The sequence below is a fragment of the Mixophyes fleayi genome, chromosome 1 (genome assembly GCF_038048845.1).
Source record: "Mixophyes fleayi isolate aMixFle1 chromosome 1, aMixFle1.hap1, whole genome shotgun sequence".
Taxonomy (NCBI): domain Eukaryota; kingdom Metazoa; phylum Chordata; class Amphibia; order Anura; family Limnodynastidae; genus Mixophyes; species Mixophyes fleayi.
In genome coordinates this window covers 194634804-194656762 of record NC_134402.1, presented here as the reverse complement: position 1 = coordinate 194656762, position 21959 = coordinate 194634804, and the positions used below count along the sequence as shown (strand labels likewise).

Below are 21959 nucleotides of genomic sequence, written 5' to 3'. Positions count from 1 at the left end.
TGCCAAAATATATTGATCGGACTTCAGGATTTTAATAATCTTGGATCATAGCGAAGCGAATTAAGTACTTGATCTACAAGGCCAACATACTTTGCGGAATTGCTTTCTTTCATCTCCTCCTTCAGTTTGTCAAGCTGTTTTTTCAAAAGTCGAATTAAGGGAATGACTTGGCTCAAGCTAGCAGTGTCTGAATTTACTTCACAACTTCAAATGGTTTCAGCACCTTGCACAACACAGAAAGGATTCTCCACTGTGCAAGACTGAAATACATCCACCCTCCTTTCCCAATGTCATGGCTTGTGCAATACGCTTGTATGGCTTTGCTCTGTTCCTCCATCCTCTGAAGCATGTACAGGGTGGAATTCCACCTTAACACCTACTGCTTAAATTGGTGGCAGGGCAATTTAAATTGTTCTTGTAGCTGCTGCTACATTCTGTGGCAGAAAGCCGCAAATGTCCCGAAATTTTACGGGCCACTGAAAGCATCTCTTGCACCTCACGGTTATTTTTCAAGAAGCTCTGCACCACCAAGTTTATTGTGTGAGCAAAACAGGGAATATGATGGAATTCACCCAGCTGTAATGCTCGCACAATATTGGTGGCGTTATCAGAAATTACATATCCTGGGGAGAGTCCGACTGGCATAAGCCATGTATCAATGACATCCCTTAGTTTTCTTAACAAATTATCAGCTGTATGCCTGTTAGTGAAGCCGGTGACACAAGGAGTAGCCTGCCTGTGAGAAATGTTACGTAGTGGTGTACATGCTGCTGCTGTTCCTGCTTGTGAAGGCGAATCACCCACCCAGTGGGCTGTCACAGTCATATAATCTTTGGTTTGGCCACTCCCTCTTGTCCACATATCTGTGGTTAAGTGTACAGTGGGTAGAATAGCATTTTGTAGCCCAATTATTACATTTTTACGAACGTTCTGCTAAAGTTAAAGAATAGCTTTTAACGAAAAATGGTGTTGCGATGGAATTTGGCAACGGGAACACAAGATCTCAATTAAATGTAAAAAAACAGCTGCGTTAATAGTGGATATTGGACGCAGATCAAACACTAGCATAGTCGCCATGGCATCTGTGATCTGCTTTGCGACTGGGTGACAGCTTTTATACTTGCTTCCACTAGCAAAAGATTGTTTCACAGTTAATTGTTGTAAAGTACTAGTGTTCTTCTTCTTGGGCTGCTTATGGAGGGAAAGATTCACCCCCAGCAGCAGCAGGCCTAATGGTCACAAAGTCTTCACAGGAATCCTGGTTAGGGGAGGAGTCATATAGCCTAAGCAGCTTGGATGCAGGATTAATTCCGATCGCTAATAAGGATATTGATGAGGATGGTGTTGTCGGTGTCGATTGCAGGGGCCGTGATGTAGATGAGAGCAGGGAGCAAGCTGATGCTAGACTGCTTGTTGTTATTTTGTGGGAATAAGTTGCGGATTTTCCCAAAAGTTTCCCATGAACTCTTCAAATGGTGCAACACGGATGAGGTTCCTAAATGGTTTATGTCCCTACCTCGACTGACTGTGGATTTAAAAAAGCTACATATGGCTACACAGCTGTTGTCAGGATTTGGGTAAAAATAATTCCAGACATAAAAGGTGGATTTTTTTGTCTTCTGCACAGGCATGGCAATAGGCTTCTTGCTATCACTGTCAACAACTGTTTCCACCGGTACAGGACTTACACAAACATCATAGTCATCAACATCCTCATTAGCGCCGTCATCAGCTACAGAAATTTTCCCCTCATCCTCTTGAAATTCCAAAATAGACTCCTAAATTTTGGGTATCACCGGCTACACTTGGCCTGCTCATGCCCACATCAGAACATATGGTGACAGGGGGCTTCTTTGGGAGCACTGTATCAAAAAGGTCAAGACTCACCTTAGGTATTTGTGTCATATCTGGACCAGAACCAACATTTTCTTGTAAGGCCTACTTTCTTCCAGCTCTGCTTTTACACTTAGAAGTATTTGGGCACACTTTTGTAGTCAGAATGACAAGGTCTTCCATTGTCATCAATGACCTTACAAGAAGATGTCTGAAGTACATTTGCAGAACTAGCACTCCTAAAGTAAGGTGAAGGCCTGAATCTTTCCTTGCCACTGAGTGTGTAGAATGGCATGTTGGCAATTTTTTATTTTTTTTTCGGCACTTAACTTGGCCTTGAGTAAAGGTGATTTTTTTCTTTACTGGAGGTAAAAGGTGCTTTCCTACATTTTTGTTTCCCTGACTTACAAACACTATGCACTTTAAGAAAGGCTTTAGCAGATGATGTAGAGATCATCATCATCATCATCATCATCATGACTGGTGCCAGCAGCTGCTTGGTGCTCCTGGTCTTCTGGGGACTGATGGGAATCCATAGCTCTGTCACAGTACAATTTGAGTGTAAAGAACAATAGTAGCCTATTACATTTTTATAAAGAAAATGCAAAATGCCAACTCTCCTAATTGTGGGTGAGCTCTGGCATAGTACACTGTGAATGGAGACTGGAAAGCACAATACCAGCCTATTAAACAAAGCCCACTGACACCTCTCCTAATTGTGGGTGAGCTCTGGCACTGGCAATGTGACTTGAGACTATCACTATAGTAACCTTGCCTAACTACACTAGACCATATGAAATACGTTTTCGGGAAACCGAGCCTGCCCATCTCTAGTGTGAAGTAGTATTCTTAGCCAGCAAAATGTTCATCTGAACATCAAGGCCGATGTTCTGCGGAACCTTGCGCCGCTTGAATCTGCCCCTTTGTGTTTTATGTTAGCACTATTTTTTTTTAACACATATTGTGAGCTCACTGATCGCAATCCCCTCTAAGTATTTTTTTTTAGTTTTATTCATTTGTGAAATACTAATCTTGAATGGTTGCAGCGGTCTCAAAATGCATTTCATATGTTTCAGGTTTGAATCTCTTAAGGATGTTTCCATTGACCACTTGTAAGTGAATAGAGCAGGCAGTGCAGAAATGAGTATGGGTCAATGAACCAACAGGTACCCATCTATATCTATTTTCATGCTTTTACTGGCAATAAAATAATAAAAAACACACTAGTAAAACCATGCTTTTTAACACCAGTGGTTAACTGGCCTTAAGCATCCAAAATTGTAATATATGTAGGCATATGAAACTTTGATCATCTGATTTGATAGGATTTTATTCTATTTTTAAATATGTCAAAACTGATCCAGTGTAGGCGTTCATATGAGAATGTAAAGGTCTAAACATTGTAAGCAGTATTTGTTATATATTCATTGAGACAACATATCCCTTTGACAAAAAAATAAAATATATAACTAAAGTAGTGGATGCTTCTATTACTGCCTCATACCAATTTTATTTCAGTACCTTGTTGATGTCAATGGTCTCCAAGGCCAGCTGCCTGAGACGTTCCCTTCTATCCCTGTTGCTTTCAGAAGAAGATGCAACTCCACCACTGCCAGTCTTTCCACCAGCTCTGTGTTGGAAATCCATGATTGGAGAGTCTCGAGGGACACAATGGAATAAAAATCTGCAAAGACAAAATAAATAATAGTACATGTCTAAGTACGCATATGTTTTGATACACCCAAGATCCTTTCTGTGATCAACGTAGTATAGACAGAAGCCCACATAAGGGCCAGCAGAAACCCTGTGTGCATGTCTATTAAATTTGTCCATAGGGATCAAAAAAACGTTTACAGAGTTTAAACCCTCTCCCCCACGCAACATGTGCACATAAAATGGAATAGAACATGGACACTTATTCAGAGTATAATAGATGGAAACCGCTTTTATATACATAAAAACATACGTAAGGCATCAATTGCTCACATACAGATGGAGGAGGTCTGGCAAATTTTAGCTTGGGGGGTGGGAACGACTACTCGAATCAGCAGCCTACAAGGAACATTTTAAAGGGAAAAATGCAGGTGGTCCAGTCCAAGTTAACCCACTATGGGCCCGGCCGGCAGATGCCACTCTGTCCCAGCCCAGCCCAGCCAGCCCCTGCATTCAGGGCTGATGGGACTGCCTTCTATCCTTCGGGCTCACTCTTAAGCACTGAGTCGCTTCCACTTTTTCTTACAGTGTTCTCCTCAGCGCCCATTTTATGGTGCTCCATCCAGCTGTTTTTACTTATAACCAGGCACCTTGAAGCCCAACAGTCCTATTATAAGAAAATAAACCATTGTTTCTCCTATTAGAACAGGCACTATGTGAGCCCTACAGCCAGCAGTGTGTGTGTGTGTGTGTGTGTTAGACCATTGACCAACAGACTGACCAGACCTGGCAGGTGTGGGCAATAAGTTCCAAAATGTTTCAATATTATTGCAAAGCATTACAACCCCACCCAGCTGGAAAAATTTTCTGGGGAGAAGACCGTCTTACCTTGTGTGGTTGGATCAATTTTTTCCTTTTCCAGAGTGGCGCAGGGCTGTGACATCATAGACCAGCGCCACACTTGCAGCATATCACTGACATGGAGGAACAGTAGTCGGCAGTAATACATGTAACAAGCTGCTGCTCCTCCATGTTAGCATTCAGTGTAGGAAAATACAACCACTGAACGAGTGACATTGTATTTTGGGGTTAGAAGACTGAACACTATTTCTGCACATTTATATTTCAAGAGAATATAAATTCAAACACTATTAAAATATGAAACCTGTTAAAACATATGAGAGAATGGACAATTATTGTTGTTTTTTTTTGGTTTTCAATTGTAGAACAGGGTTGGTCTCTGCATAACCCCTTATATCGGTAAAGGTGTAGTATATGCAATGGATTCAACTTTAGGAGGTCATGGAACAGTTGCATTTAAAAGGTTAAGGTACCCTGGGAGTACATAAAACACCTGCACAAGTACACGATCTGTGTTGGGTCATACACGAGTAAACTCAGCCTTAGAAGTGACAAATCTGATTCTGTACTCTTAAACCTGTAAATATAATGAAATGGTTGTATGTAAAAGTGCTCAATAAAATTAAGGACTAAAATATAATCAATGAGCAACATCTGCAAAACCAAGATGTCAGAGTGTACATGTCCCGTGATAGCGAAGAAAATATTACAGATTAGTATAACTTTTTTAAACACAGGGCACTATATAGAATTAAGGCCACAGCACTATCATCAGCTCCTCACATTACTACCCTGTAGAAGGCGGTATTATATATATATATATATATATATATATATCTATCTATCTATCACCGTAAGGCTCACGAAACTGGGGAAAGACTCGCAAGTGTGACGCAATTTAACATTTTGCCCCATTTTCGGTCGGTGTTGGCATTATATGTGTGGCTAAATGTGCTGTAATGTGATAAGGGCAGATTTTACTAGGGCAGTGGATTACAAACTGCTTAAGTTCAAGGCACCCTTAGGGTCTCCATAATTTTTTCATAAGCCAAAATAATTACCAAGTAGCCCCCCGCCTTGCTTACCACTGGCCCTGGCCGAGGCACCCCTGGGAGCCTAGGCACAGTTTGAGAACCACTGTACTAGGGTGTGTGCATAGAGTATGGAGATATTTGCACTTCTCCATTGGGACTGACCTCTCTCAGTATAAGTGTAAGGCGGTAACAGAAGTAGGGCCGCTTTCTCGAGCCCGGTGTACTCACCTCCTTTCGCCACTTCGTACAGTTCCCCTGCACTCCGGAAGTGTGCGCCAACTAGTCGGACGTGACGTCGTTTTTAATCAACTTTAATCCAACAAACAGTGGACACACACTTCCTGGTGTTGAACTGCAGAGCGTTGTAGTGTAAATATGAGCGATGTATAAGTCTCTGTAGTGACCGATCCGTCTGCTTCTCATTGCACTGTAGGAAGCTTGGGCTCAGCATGCGGTACAACGAGAAGGAGCTGCTGTCGCTATCCAGGCAGAGAGCCGAGAAAGCAGCTGAGCTGAGTATGAGGGGCCCTAAGAAAGGAAGTGGTGAGTTTTTGTCAGGGTTATATGGTACTGCCGATTCGGTGACAGGAGAAGGGAGACCTCGTAGCTTCCCACACCACAGCTGTAGTTATACACCCCAGCAAGTGTATATAAGTCCCTTTCCTGCTGTCTGTGATCGCGGCTGATACATGCAGGGATACTGACCCTGTACCATAGACGGCTACTGTCCAGAATGTTACAGGTTTGGTTACACAGCTCTGTTATGTGTGAATTCCTTACTGTTGCAGTCTTATCTGCCCTTCTGCTCCACGGGAGGTTTCTGTCCTCCCTGAGCTCGCCTTAGCTTCCGAAATTGTAAAATTACTGCCATACATGCCGCATATCGAGATGGCCAATCGGGTCATCGGTAATGATCACCTTTAGATATATATCATGGATTATGTTTATCAGTTTCCAAATTGTACATAGTGCTGGCATCATCAACTACATTGTGGTTCATTATTACCAAGTTGTTGTAAATCAAATTGGGTCAAAATCACATTATGTGCTAGTCAGTACCTCTACCATTTCCAGTCAGCATTGGATTGGTATTGATCATATATCAGTCTTGATACCACGATCTTAGTGTGTGTGGTCATCATTTGAGCACACTTATGGCTCATTCACACGGACAGACTTGTGTGTGCGCCTTGCAACCTATTGAATCAATTACTAGAGCTTTAGAACATTTGCTTTGTTCTGAAGTGTTTTTACCGGAACACCACATTATACCCCTCAAGCCTGCTGAACAGGAAATCATTACAGTGATGGGGAAATAATCACCTACAATTGCTAAAAATTACTTTTTATTTGTCTCTTAATAAAAAAAAGTCCATTGAGATTATTATTTATTACCCATTATTAGTATAACACCACCATATTACACAGTCCTGTATATAGAACATTTAATCATTCACATCAGTCCCTTCCCCATTGGCAATTAGTCTAAATTCACACATGCTTCATTTGTGCCAGCAGCCAATTAAACCAAAGTGTTTAATAAAAAAAACAAATATATATATATTAAGCTTCTTCTAACTCACCTTAAAAGAACCAGAATGGGTGCACAGTTTCACCTAATAATTTTTTTTTTATGTAGCTTAAAATCCACCTTACACCAACTAGCAGAGGTGTGGGAGCCCAATGACAGGATCCCAGCAGCTCATGACAGCATACTTGTGTGAGTGCTGCTCAGGAGCTATAATAATGTTAGTATTTGTCATGTGCAAGCTAATTTTTAGGCATAAATCTGCAAATATATGTTTGTGAATTAATTCCTAGAAATAGTGTGACATGGCTCTCTTAGAAGCTGTTAGATCAATGGGTTTTGTTTATGTTAAACTACCCAGAGGGGGCTGGTAGATAAGGGTAGCACCTTGTACCATTTATGGCAGGACGCAAATGTGAAATCCTTTGAGGATATCTCTTGCAAGACAATGAAATCTAACACATGTTTGGGAGGCCCCAGACATGCCGACTGCAGAGACAGGGTTGTATGTTAATGACAGATTTAAGCTGAATAGGGTCACAGAAAAATATCATATTATTTTCTCCAATATCATACATACCAGAGGCATGTGTGGTATGCAGATGAAGGGAAACTTATGACCTGTCATGTGAACGTAAAATCATGTTTGTAAGTCATACGGGTGAAAAGTTAGGATAGAGTGCCAAAAACCTGTCTCTACAGCAGGATCATAAAACCCTAATTTGCATTCTACAGTCCTGTTGGTTCTGACATCACAGGAAGGAGGGCTGTGGGCCCTGTAGCTTGGTTTTAAAACTGTAGTGTAAATATAAGTCTTGGTTCACTCTTGAGGGAGTCAATTTGATATTGAAGAGGGTCCCAGTTTTCCTGCTTCTCCCCAGCACCAGAAACTTGAGTATAACTGAGGTATCAATTCTGTGTTTTATCCTTTTTATTGTATAAGAAACAATTGCATTATATTTGTATGCCTTTTATTATCTGTTTTATCTTAAGCATTGTGGATGTATTTTCCATATTAAATTACACTTAATAAGTTCAAGTCTCTGTGTTCTTACGAATTTACGCAACAGTTTTGTCAAGACGCTACATAATTGAAACGGGGAGAACATTGATGTTTATGTGAACTCTGATTAAAGTAAATTGTGTTAGATTAATGCTAGGGAGAACCGAAGGCTTCCTAAATAAAAGTGTCAGCTCTTGTCAGAAAAAAACCTTGGTGGTGGCATAGTTAGTACCGCAAAGCTATTGTGTGGCATAGATAGGGAAGGATTTCATCATTTTAGACAGACCAGGTGGTTGTTTTTTGGTTAACCCTGTGTCACACACACATCACGCAGGCTCAGGTGAGTGCTGTTCGTGACAGTATTATTCAATCAACTTTAATTAGAGCAAATGTATGTAAGATCTGTTAGATCACGTCATTATCTATTCTCGTAAAAATATATATTTCCCCTTATATATTTTTTCTCTTTGCCTTATTAAGTGCGTTCTATGTATTGTATCATTACTTTTATCGTTTTCTATTTATATATTGGCTTATACATACTTTTTTCTTTTTTCAGTACTGAAAAAGCGTCTGGTGAAATTGGTTGTGAATTTTCTCTTTTACTTCCGGGCAGATGAGGAAGAGGTAGGGAAATGTAAACAACTTCTTTATTCTTCCTTCGTGCCACTAATAAAATGACCAAAATGGCATGAAAGGCCTGTAAGTACACACTGCTGGGGATGGCTGCCAACTTCATGCGTTGTATGTATTTTTAAAGTTATTTTATCACTTACCAATAAAACATTGTCCAATGTGATTGTTGTGGTTACAAAGCACAAAGATATTTAATTGCAAAATATATCAGGATTTACAGCAAGCCATTATTACACATAAAAGATATTACAATAAAGCAGGAAAGTATAAAAACACTGAATACATTACATCTCCTCTAACACTTCATCCAGGCCCAGGATAAGGTAATCATGTCTACTGTGTAATCAGGCAAAGAGAGAGAGCCAGAACAATGGGCCAGCGTGCTTATATGCAGTTTCATTATAAAAAAAAACTACTGGTGATGTCACTATGTAAACAAGCATCATGTCTAGGGGTATTCATTGGCTCAGGGTTAATGATGTTCCAGTTGTCTGCTGATCATAGGTCAGTTCAAAGGATTCCTCTGATAAGGAGTCCCCACCCCCAACTGCTGAACACTTGTTTAAGGAAACTGACTCAAACCAGTTCTAAACAAACTTAAAACACAATGTCGTTTTGATCATTCAGTCTTTTATCTTCCATAATCAATAATTGATCTCAGGAAGCGATCGCAAAACCGAAAGTAGCGGATTAGAGATGGTAATGTGCAGATCAAAATGACACTTAACATGATATATTTCCTATATCCTGATCCTTAGGTAATTTTAATATATTATTACCTCTCTGTATGTATTACCCAGTATTGTCTTATTAATGTTTGTTCCCAATTGTAAAACGCTACGGAATTTGCTGGCGCTATATAAATAAATGATGATGATTTATGTATAAACAATGTAATACATTTAACTAATAAATAAATGTGGTCTGGAACCTTAATAAATGCGCATTATTTACAAGTTTAAGTGCGAATGTAAATGTGTGTGTTATGAATCCATGCGATTGCGTCATAACACGTGGCGTATTAATCGTAATCGCACGGTTAAACAATATCGATCAATTTGGTTTACTTCATCCAACTATTTGACTTCCACAGTACACCCTTTGAGAGTATACCTAGCACTCTCACCCTAAAATTTTATTGCAGGATCTCAGTAGTGCGTTTCATTGTTCTCTAATGCATGTCCCCCTTTACGTATGACCACACTGTCCTTGGAAATCAGTTAGGTTATCATAAAAGAGAGTCACAATCCTAGAAACATTTTTCTTTCCTTTCATCATCATCATCATTTATTTATAGCGCCACTAATTCCGCAGCGCTGTACAGAGAACTCATTCACATCAGTCTTTTTCTTCATCTAATTATTTAAACTTCCACAGTATACACTTACACTTGTACACACACTGCTCCAGAATTATTGTCACTGTAAAATAAATCGCACATATGAATAATTGCTGTAGTCTCTTTGTGTATTTATAACAACACAAATCCTTTTCCTGTATTTTTTTATTAATGATGTTTTGTACAAGAAATTTTGGACCATTCATCCCTTCATGCAGAATCTTTTTAGATTGCTCATGTCATTCGGTCTATACTTATACACTGCCCTCTTCAATTTAGATCACATATTGTCAATGGGGTTTGTGTGGAGACTCGGATGGCCATTGCAAAATGTTCAATTTGTTATCTGCCAAGTTATCTTTGGAGTCATTGTCATGTTAAAAGGTCCATTTACATCCAAGTTACAGTTTTGGTCAATATGAGGTTCTCTTCTTTGTTTGCCTCTTTTTTGACGCTAAACTTATTAATGGTTTGAGTGGCCAGGTAGTTACTTTTTGGTCTCTTCTGACAATAGCACCCTACTCCAATCAAAGTATAAGTGGTATTTAGCAAACTGCAGTTACTATAGTTTGGTTCTGGTTGTCACGAAGAGCTTTCTTCTGGCAACCCTCCCCTTAGCATGTAGGTTGATTTGGAAACTTGGTGACCTCAAGATGATTACACTGCAGTTTTCCACCATCTTATTGTACACGTGGACAAGGTACACTTATGTCTTCTACCTGGTACATTCATTACTGTGTTAGTGTTCTGTAATTGGTTATTCCCCCGATTCCCTTCTTCTAAGAGGTATTCTAAACATTGTACCCATCATTCCTCCATGGCATCAATCTTTTGAATCCTCTCTACTTGCTGAAACTAGTAATTTTACATTAGGATAAGGATGTTCCTAGCTAAAAATATTTACCTGGAGAAGTTCCTGTAGCACTAAACTGCTGCATAACGCTGTGGTCCTCTGGTCCCCTGAAGAGGAGCCGAATGGAATTGGGTGTGGCTTAGCCTGCTTGTGCCCCCACCTGCTCTTGTTTTATCTGCACATCTATGATATTAAAAGATCTAGCACAAACTTGTCTGTGTTCTGGGAGATCAGTGAAGGAGTCCAAAGCCTAGAAATGACATTATGTCCACCTGCCCTTTCCATTTTTGCACAGCAACCTTGAGCCTAACACCAAGTTAGAGTATATCCCACCTGCTCTTTGTGTCTTTTGCACAGCAGCAGTCAAGAATAGCTTCCCATTACCATTGCTGGGTAAGCAATTCAATATTTTACAAATGTAAAGTTTATTATTTTTTTTTTGTAGGTCTGGGTCTGATATTTCAAAATTGTATGGGCGGAGGGGGGGTTAGTCTGCAATACCTGCGTTAACTGTAAACCGAAAGCGAAAGCACATCGGGTCCAGCCATCTAAACAGTATGAGGGAATACAGTATTGTAGAGGCGTCTGTATGCTTTACAGAATAGTTTCTCTGGACTAAAATTTAAGCCTGTAATTATAGATAGGATTTTTTTTTTTATGAATGGGAGCTACCAGACAAAAGACAGCCCAAGTTCTGGCATTTTCTCAGGACGTCTCCCTTCAAGGAGCAGGATGCTGCTTCTCATACTCCGTTCCTAAGATTGCCATAGCTGTTTACAAACTTTTTCTCTTGCATTTTGTAGCAAATGCGATGGCAGTCCTATTAAGGACCATATTGGTAAGACAATAGACAATAGAATATAAAAGGTTATAGTTTAGCAGAAGTCTCTTTACATCCTGCAGTATCTACGGCTTCAGTGGCTAGAACCCTTACAGCATGGATGGCTAATTGAAGTCTGACATACAGGAAAGAGTTGATCATTCTCAGATATTGAAAGAGATGGTAAATGGGCATAGGGCCATATATTTTCTAGATTATATTACTTAAATTCGCTAGAGCCACTATGTCTAGGTGGAAGTGACAAGTGAGGCTTTATAGCTCAACTTTGGGCTGCAGGTACTCAATATTAATGTTGCCTTATTTCTTTTCCTTTTAAAGATGTGTTCTGGATTAGTCTGAAATTAGCTGTTATGATTTGGAAATTGGTCACAGGTTTCACTACAGAACTAAAGAGACAGGACACCTTTTCATCAGACCTTTAAATCCAGTTTCAGGAAAATGAGAGTTAAGTGGGTCCTAGCTGGAATTTCAGGAGGCAGGTTGATTCTGTTCAAAGCAGTCTGGACCCAAATAACAAAGGACCTACCGGTCCAACAAATTATTAACAATTGTTATGGTCTGGAGTTTTTAGTAGTTCTGAGCGAGGGAAAGTATTTAGTCTATCAAACCCAAAAAGCTTGGAAAGTCTCTTAAGAAATAAAGTCCTGGGGCTAGATTTACTAAGCTGCGGGTTTGAAAAAGTGGGGATATTGCCTATAACAACCAATCAGATTCTAGCTGTCATTTTGTAGAAAGCACTAAATAAATGAAAGCTAGAATCTGATTGGTTGCTATAGGCAACATCCCCACTTTTTCAAACCCGCAGCTTAGTAAATCTAGCCCACAATGTCACTTTAATTGAAAATGAGACATTTATTTTTTCTTGTTCATAGGGGGGAAAAAAGTGCAGCTGAATTCAGGAGTATCCTGGATCTTAGACACGTCAACACCTCTATCAAATAGAAAGTGTTTTGGACAGAATCCTAATGTCTCCTAGTGGCTTTAGTGAATTTTATGACCTCCATATACTTAAAAGATAATGATTTCCAAATCCCCGTGCAGGCTTAATTTAGCAGTAGCTATCTTTTTGTAGGTCTGAGAAGTCACACACAACCCTACAATTAATTAGTACATTTATGAAATGAAGGGATCAATACTAATAAGTAATAATTAATACTCTCAAAGTATGGGAAACCCATCTATCTCAATATACACAGTTCCCTTTTTTATGGCTTCCACAATAACTAGTGCAGAAACCTATGCTTTGATCATACTAATCGCTAAGCCTTCTTATAATCTCCTTCCATGGCAATTAAATATATTGGGCCCCAGTTGAGACCTCTGATTTATATCTAGTTTATTGGATGACATATGGATCTCATCTGTTACCTGAAGCAGAATTTCATTGCATATTCAATTTTGTTTAACTTTCTTATACTAAACAAACACCATAGAGATCCACTGATTTTGAAATATATGCCTTTGAAGATTAAATAGTATAAATCATATAAATACATACATTGTGTGTATATATAGGTCCATGTGAAAAACAAAACAAAAACGTTCACCCTCTTCTAACCCTTTCCAGACTGTTGGGCAACAACAATTCTTTCTTTGAGACTGTTGTAGATGACTGTTCTCATTAGCTCTGCATGCTCCAGAATGAAGCTGCCAATAGTTCTGCTTTTATATATGATACGGAAGCAGGGAGCACTTACTTTCTTTACTCATGGCTTATTTTTGTTGCATAAACTAATGTCAAAGTAAAAGCTGTTATGGGCTGTTTGTCACATGAGATTAGATTTTCTCCACATTTTAGGACTAGATGCTGGTTAATTATGTCCTAATATGTAAATACAGATTTGAAAGAGAATGCACTTTTTAAATACCTGTGTTAAATTTAAAAAAATACATTTATTTTAAAATGCATATATAGGAAATAATCTGTAAAAAATTAAATCCATTAAATGATCAATAGTAAGTTCAAAGATGTCATGTCAACAAGGAGAGATATCAGAGAGATAGTTAGAATAGAGATTTGTACATGTTGGTAACAGCCTAAGGTGTAGCAATTAGGATGTACAAGTGGTTGTATATGTAGAATAAATATAGCCATCTGGAAAGAAACAAAGTGGGGTAATATTTACAAATACTACTCTTGCATAAGGTTAGTTAGGATGTACAAATAGCAAAATATGTTCAGATGGTACTTGTATACACATTTGGCGAGATAGTGCCTGTATATTTTTGGCAGCTTATATATTTGCTGTTAAAATCAATGGATATAGTACTACCTTTGCTGTGTATAATTAAAGAGGCCATTTATAGGTTGATCCAGGGTGTAAAGACAATATATAGTAAAAAAAATCCTCATAATGCATATAGTGCCAGCTAGCTGAAGCATGAGTAGCCTGGGCAGGTTGTTGACCAAAACTGCAGCGCTTAACTGTGGTGCCACACTGTTTTTACTTGTACAGAAAAATGGAGATCATAACCCACCAATGTTGACAAAGAAAAGGTGATAAATAGTAGAGGAATTTAGAATAACATATGCCTTCCCAAATTATAACAATACTCAAGATCCACATTGTAGATCCTAATTGGGAGAGGCATAAAATACTAGTGCAATATACCACCAGTCAAAAGAAGAGGGAAAAAAATGATAACTGTCTAGGTGGTGCTTGGGGGGGGGGGGGGGGCAGTTCTTATCCCTAAAGCAGAGTAAAGTGGGGCCACAACAATTGTGTTTCACCGTGCGGTATATTTGCTAAACTGCGGGTTTGAAAAGTGGAGAAGTTGCCTATAACAACTAATCAGATTCTAGTTCTCATTTATTTAGTACATTCTACAAAATGACAGCTAGAATCTGATTGGGTGTTAGAGGCAGCATCTCCATTTCTTCAAACCCGCAGTTTAGTAAATATACCCCCTGGTGTTTCCAGGGGTCTGGATCTAGTTGCTGCTCCAAGTTTACTGTGAATCTACCCTTAGCATGTATCCCTTGTAGCAATCACATTCTTTAAATTGAAAAACATATAACATTCCACACCCAATGTTGCTACACAGGATTGGACTGTAAAAAATTACAATTAGGGTATTGCTTTCAAAAATGTCCATACAATATAGTTAATCAAAGTGTTTTTTCATAAGATGTATTGTATTAGTAGTTGATGATCTCATTCAGTATCCATATTCATAGTAGAAGTAAATAAGTAGATAATGGCCGCCTACCAGAAAAGACTGATGGTCTGCATATATAATATGGGTCTTTGGATTCCGGATCTTCCTCATAGATGATTATCTACTATATCCGGATATATATTACATTTTTGTGGATGCTTTTATTCATTGTTTTTATTTACAATAAATGTTATGAAAGATAAAACGCTATGGGATTTTTGTCTTTCCCTTTTTCTTTCATATGTCTCAACTCAATGAATATGGATACTGAATGAGATCATCAACTTGAATATATCTTGTGAAAAAACACTATGATGAACTATATTGTATGGACATTATTGAAAGCAATTCCTTAATTGTAATTTCTGTACAGTCCAATCCTGTGTAGTGCCATTGGGTGTAAAATGTTATATGTTTTCCAGTTGATCTTTTTGAATTAGAGGGTGATATTCAATCCATTACCATGACTGCAACACTAGAGCGCTCCATTCCGATTTATTATATATTTGCATTTTAGATTCTTTGAATTACAGTCATTGTTGTCATGTAACACAGAATTCTGCATACTTGTCATTTGCTGATGATAGGTGTTCCATATTCATATACAAATCAATTCTTGTGTACTGGCACTTTAGTGACCTGGGAGAGGGGGTTTCCATTGGATTGGGATCACTACCATTATGGCATTATTTAAGTGTTTCAGTAGGGATTTTTTGTATTTGTCAGTGTTGATTTTTAGTTCACATTCACAAATACATTTAAAAGTTTTAGAATGCTTCAAATTCAGTGTTTTCCCACATGAAAACGTCTCCATCAATTCTGAATTTCTGTACCGTAGAATGCCTGAAGCCAGTTAATGGACAAATTAGCAATCCCTTAGATTGTAAACTCCCTTAAGCAGTGCCCTCTTTCCTTGTGTCCTCATCCTTTTTTTTACCTTTGCCTTTGGCTCTCCGTCTCATCTCCAATTCGTCACTTGATTCACCCCTATTTCCAAATCTCCTCTTCTACCTTGCTTCCGCTTCTCCATCTCCGATCCTTTAAGTGGTGCCCTAACTTCTGGGCACATGCTCAACCCCTTACTTACTCCTTTCCCTTCCCATTCTGTCTGTACACTGAACCTCACTTTTACCTCTTTGCCCTACGCACCTTTCTCTGCTTAGTTGGTACTTTTTGCACTTTGTCTATTCTTATTGCACATTGTTTTTACTGCACTTTGTTTTTATACAGCCATGTACATCATGTATTGTTACCCTGTACTGTTATTCCATGCTCTATGTATGGTGCTGCGGACCCTTTGTGGCGCCTCATAAAAAAATGATAATACTAATAAATGGATGTTAGAGATAGATATATATATATATATATATATATTATATATGAAACACCTCACCAAGTAGTTCATTAAACTACCTTAAATATACATTATTATATTATATATTTCCTAAATATAAAGCAAAAGGGAGGGTGCACCCATACAAAGATTGTCAAAATGTCAACAGAGAGAAAAGAATATGATATTGCGGAGCACTCTGATGAGTGGGAATAAAAGATCATAATCTTTATTTAAATGTATTAAAACCCAACATCCAATTGTGGGATAAATCCTTATCTTTAAAGGAAAAAACTAATAGTAATTTAGACTGTCATTTTATTCAAATTTCATTACACCTCTTAATTTCATTTCCTCCTATGTCTTCGTTTTTATTTACTTAAAGCCTCATTTAACTTAATATCATGCAGAGGGTCCTATTAATCAGATAGTGTATGTAAAAAAGGTTTGATTTAGCTTATCTTGATATGGTAGTTGAAAAACCCCATATAGTTCTAAAATTACTCTGCATTAGATCATCAATCATCAATTCAATAGAGAGGACTCAAACTGTTAAGGTATATACGAAAAAATGATCCCATAAAAGAAAATGTTGCTTGCTCCCATACATAGAGTGGGAAAGAGTCCTGCTGTCTAGTGATCATTATACGTTAAAACAGCAGGTTATTTTGTTTGAGAAGTTAATTTGAATATTGCCTTATTATTAGCAGCTCTTTTTATATTACCAATATGTTCTAACACTCGCTTTTTAAAGGGTCTACTGGTCATTTCCACATACTTAAGATCACATGGACAGGATAAGCAGTAAGTTACATTGATAGAATTACAATTCAAGAATTGTTGTATTTTCCAAACTCTTGCAAATTTATCCTTATAGGTCTTAACCTGTACCATATTTTGACAGGCTTTACATGTCCCACATTTATAGAATCCATTCGGAATACTTGATGTCCTTTTTCTCACTGGGGTTAAGGAACTATGTACCAAGTGATCTATAAGGATCTTAGGAGCATATTCAATTACGATTCGCGGCCGCACGGGTCCCGGTACCGCAACATCGTGGATAGGGGTGCGCACAGAAATCCACGATATTGCGCTACCGTAGTGGTGCTTTATATGCGCAGCTGTGCGGAATCGCGGACATGAACCGGAATTGAATATGCCCCTTAGAGCGTCTCCATGTGATTGAGATTGAATGATACATCTTTTAATATTTCGCTATTAGTTTTTTCCTTTAAAGATAAGAATTTATCCCACAATTAGATGTTGGGTTTTAATAAATTTCAATAAAGGTTATGATTTTATATCCCACTCATTCATTAGAGTGCCCCGCAATATCATATTCTTCTTACTCTGTTGACATTTTAATAAATGGATGTTGTCTATGCCCAGTTCATAAGAGTACACAATTATTTTTCTCAATATATGGGATGGTATAGTAACTAGAATCTCTCACTCCTACCTATAAAACGTTTTCACATGCTGCTACCCACGTATAGAATTCCCTACCATGCATGTGAAGATACTGGATTTAAGGTAACCCTCTGTGCCGCATAGCTGGCCTACCCGGTACCTATCCAAGGTTCAAAATCACCCAGACAAATATCTGAAATAAAATAAATAAGTTATTTAACAAAATGGTAGCATCAAACAGAAATGAACATATTTAAATAATTACTTGCAATAAATAACACTACAGTCTGGCAGAGACAACGTACAGGGTATAAAACTCCTCACCAGTATCCTTGTCACTTTCAGGGGCTGCTGTCTATTCATTCAAGATTCTCCCGCTCTCTCCTTTGAGGCTACGAGTAAGGTAGTGGTTCTGAGTCACTGTCACTCTGCTTTTGGCAGACACAAGCTCCCCATGAGGTATAGGTAGAGATCACGGCCAAGTCAGTACTCCCGGGACCGATTGTCCCTTTCCTGTCAGGGACAGAGATCTAGATCTCAACGCCAGCCAGACTTCCGCTATCACTCAGTAGTGAATGCCAATTTGCTGTCCTCTGGAGCTCTCTTTTAAGCCCAAAAATGACCTCATCAGCAATTTCAGGACCTGCCTGATTGGTCCTTGATCATCATCATCATTTATTTATATAGCGCCAATAATTCCGTAGCGCTGTACAGAGAACTCACTCACATCAGTCCCTGCCCCATTGGGGCTTACAGTCTAAATTCCCTAACACACACACACACACACACACACAAACTAGGGTCAATTTGTCACAGATAAGGCCATGGTTGGGAATTGAACTCATGACCCCAGTGATGTAAGGCATTAGTGCTAACCACTACGCTACCATGCTGCCACCTTTTCTGTGTTTACAGATAAACATACAGACAAAGTGATAGCAGATGAGCCACTCTTGATATAATTAAGTATAGGTATTGTTCTGTGGCTGTACAGCAGAGTTTGTTTAAAGAGGAGAGATCACAATCCAGACGCATTACATTTAAACACACAGTGCAGTCCTCTGTAATTAAACATAGAGCTCTGTCTGTGGACCTTTCCCTATCTTAATACATGAGACCTCCAAGTGTGATGTACATTCTTACAGGACTGGTGGACAATAATCCTTTTGCCTAGGCTGAAACAATGGACTAGTCTGCAAGATAAGAAAAACAACATGCTGGCAGACATTTTAACTACTTTCAAATAGAATACATACAAGTTTAAATCTGACTGACAAATATGGGGAACCAGAGGGCTAGCAATAGGATATGTTTTTATAGTCCACAGTTTGTGAGAAACGAGGTGCAGACTGGCTAAGGTGATATTAATACCTTGTTTCACCACAACGCACAATCAGACTTTCCCCAGTCTTCACATTTTTTAACACCATTCCTTCTGAAAATCCATCTCTTTATTATGGCTTACCCTACTCCTACCTATACTATCCACACTAATGCACGCTCACAATTGTTCCAGTCTCTACTTTGAGCCACACTCTACTCTAGTTTTTCATCTTTGTCCTTTTAAGCTCTTTCATGATCATGGCCCTTTCTTTCATGTCTGCATTTATCTATTTGTATGTCGCTGTTTTATGTATTTCTGGTTTTCCCTAATGTATAGCGCTGCAGAACACTGGCACCCTACAAATCAGCAACAATAATATTTATACAGTGGTCAATCTGACAGAGTTAGTTGTAAGAAAAAATCAGTAACAACAATATACTGTTTTATTATACTGTTTTGCATGCTCTGCCTTTTCTTGATGCATAGCCTTTATGTATTTTAGCCCATTGGAGCACTACTTTTAGAACATTGCAGAGTGATAAAAGAAGAGGAAAAAGGTTTCTCAATAAGTGAGTATTGTGAGAGGGGTTGGAAAATATCAATAATGTCATTTATGGGTATGGTGAATGCCTCTCTTTAAATTGCACATATTTTATTTTCTAGAATAGTTATTAAAATAAACAAACCTGCTTGTTTATACTTTTACAGCTTTGTAATGTTTTGCCCTCTAGTTAATGCATTTTAAAACTCCATGAAAACCTTAGTTTAACCTTGCTCCTCAAAAATAATATATGTTTTGGTATTTTTATGAATAGTGTGTTTAGTGCTTACAGCTGTTTTGGTTGTCAGACTTTATCGATGAGCCAGACAGGAAGTACATGTTTGAATGCAACAGCCGAGAACAGTGTGAAGAGTGGGTAGAAGCACTGACTAATGCAAGGTGAGCGCCAGGCTAACCAAAGTTGTCATGTCTGAATGTAGGACAAATGTCATTATTGGCTCCAAACTGCCGGTAATAATAAACAATCTGCTCTTATTCAATGAACAAACAATTTTTCTAGGTGCTTAAGAAGATTGGGCAAATCCTTGCACGTAAACAAATACATACCCAAACATAGTATTAATATAAAATATTGTAGGACATACTTAAAAAAATGAGGGGACTCTCAATGTATGTATTTCTGATAAAATGTAGCTCTTCATGTTTGTAAACATGCACATAAGCCAACCAATAGTTATCAACTAAGTGCTTTCTTGGGGGGGGAGGGGGGGTCTTGCAGCTGTAATTTCCTGTTACAGACATGGTTTTCCTGTGGCGGAACATGTATGTTGAGAGTGTGCAATTTTGTTTCAGCTACGAGTTCATGAGGAGAAGTCTCCTTTTTTATAGGAATGAAATCCTAAAAATGACTGGAAAGGTGAGTAAGGGTAATTTAGGCCACTGTTATAATTGCTCCTGTATGATTCTCATACTTACCCTGTCTTGTATATTCACATAGGACCCTTTGGAACAGTATGGGATATCTGAGGAATCTCGGTTTCAGCTAGAACCCACGGATATCTAAAGTACAGTATTTGCCTAGTGTGTCTCTTCTGAAGCCTGTTCTTACTCCATAAAGTAACATTTTGGAAAAACTGACTGTTTCAGACTTCATCTGATGAATTACTTCAAAATGGAATTTCATGCAATCTTTTATCTTTGAAGCAATGTTATCCTCTCTGTCACTAAGCCAAACAAATACTGATATATTCATTAATACAGATATATTCTGCAAAAAAGAAAGCAACTTTATGACCAAAAATTGAGATATTAGGAGATTTCTTTCCATGTTGGGCATACAAAATAAGTATTCTGAATGATGTTGAACTTTAGACTAAAAATGACTATATATGTAACACTGAAACTTTAGCTCTGGCAAACTTTTAAATGAATTTCCTGTATATTTTTTTTCTTTTTTAACATAGTTGGAACATTAGAAGTTTAATTTGTTTGCACATGTATATACATATCAACAGCTACTTGGTCCACTGGCATTTAAGTGTTTTTAAACTTAGTTTTCATGTTTGGTTTGCAATTTGTTAAGCTGCAGCACAAAAGTAAAATGTTTACTATTGTTCTTTTGTTAAATTGTTTCTTGAGATAGACTTGAGCCAATTAGATATATCCATATTCCATCTATGATTTTCTCAGGGATTCTGTGTAGTTTGATACCCTGTTGAACACTGATTATGTTTCTGTGTTGGTTTCTGTACATAGTCTTGTGATGTTGCTCTGGATATCGTTATGATGCTTTGTTTTCATCTGCTTTTATAACTTATCATATACATCCCTGTAGTTGAGCATACACAGCAGTTGTATTGAATACTGAATAGAGCATGACCGTTACTTGGTGTATATTTTTATGGTCCATTCACTCACAATTTGTATCCTTCTGTAGGAGTATGCCTTATTCCACCAAATGTATATGCTGCATTCTGCAAGTAGCTAGCTACACATAGCAGAAAGTGCATAGATCTGATGGAATGCTCATGCTGTTTTGCAACTTTTTTTTATTAGGTATGTTATGTCTCCCATCTATTACTATCAAATATTTTTAACTGTTAAAAAAAAACTTATCGGTATTGTTGACAAATGATCCAGTTACAGTCTGATTGATTGATTTTGCTTGAAACTTTTTCACTGAAAACAATCAGATTTAAAATGTTTGCTGTGTGTATGTATTGTAATTATATTGTTCAAGTGTAACTATTGTCCTATGTTGCCCGTGCACTTAAAATTTTTGCTCTGTTAAATTTATGAATGTAAAGCAATCACTAGTTCTTTAACAAAAAATCAGATTGAAAATAGCTACTAATGTAACTGTAATATATGTGCCACATTTGTATATTGATGTCATTCATAATGAAATGCAATCATTAATTCAGGGAAGGGGGTGTCTGTGTCTGTGTCTCTGTCTGTCTGTCTGTCTGTCTGTCTGTCTGTCTAGACCGAGGACATGGACTGCATTCAGTCTGTCATACATAGTCCATGAATGCTGGGAGATATTTATCCGTAGACTGCTGGTAAAATTAGCCATGTTTCAAGAGCGAATCAAGCTTAAAAACTATTGTCAAAAGAAAATTGTAATAAATTATCCTGGTAGAAAATA

The 21959-nt window shown here is 38.1% G+C and overlaps 2 protein-coding genes across 3 annotated transcripts in view; one reads left to right on the top strand and one right to left on the bottom strand.

Annotated features, from left to right (window-relative positions):
- SF3A2 (splicing factor 3a subunit 2) overlaps positions 1-5699 on the bottom strand; it is a 15640-nt gene extending 9941 nt beyond the window's left edge. The window contains exons 1-2 of one of the 2 annotated variants that reach the window (XM_075204714.1): positions 5610-5699; positions 3355-3517 (exon numbers count right to left, since the gene is read on the bottom strand). In XM_075204714.1, the coding sequence (XP_075060815.1) occupies positions 3355-3480 (126 nt within the window). In that variant the 5' untranslated portion in view covers positions 3481-3517; positions 5610-5699. Of the gene's footprint in view, positions 1-3354; positions 3518-5543; positions 5567-5609 lie in introns of those variants that run through there. The other variant, XM_075204715.1, reaches the window with a different exon arrangement.
- On the top strand, positions 5684-21959 carry PLEKHJ1 (pleckstrin homology domain containing J1). The gene is made up of 6 exons (XM_075204716.1): positions 5684-5924; positions 8472-8539; positions 19313-19379; positions 19660-19750; positions 20165-20228; positions 20310-21959. Exons 1-6 carry the CDS (start codon positions 5831-5833, stop codon positions 20373-20375), a joined length of 450 nt encoding a protein of 149 aa, XP_075060817.1. The 5' UTR covers positions 5684-5830; the 3' UTR covers positions 20376-21959.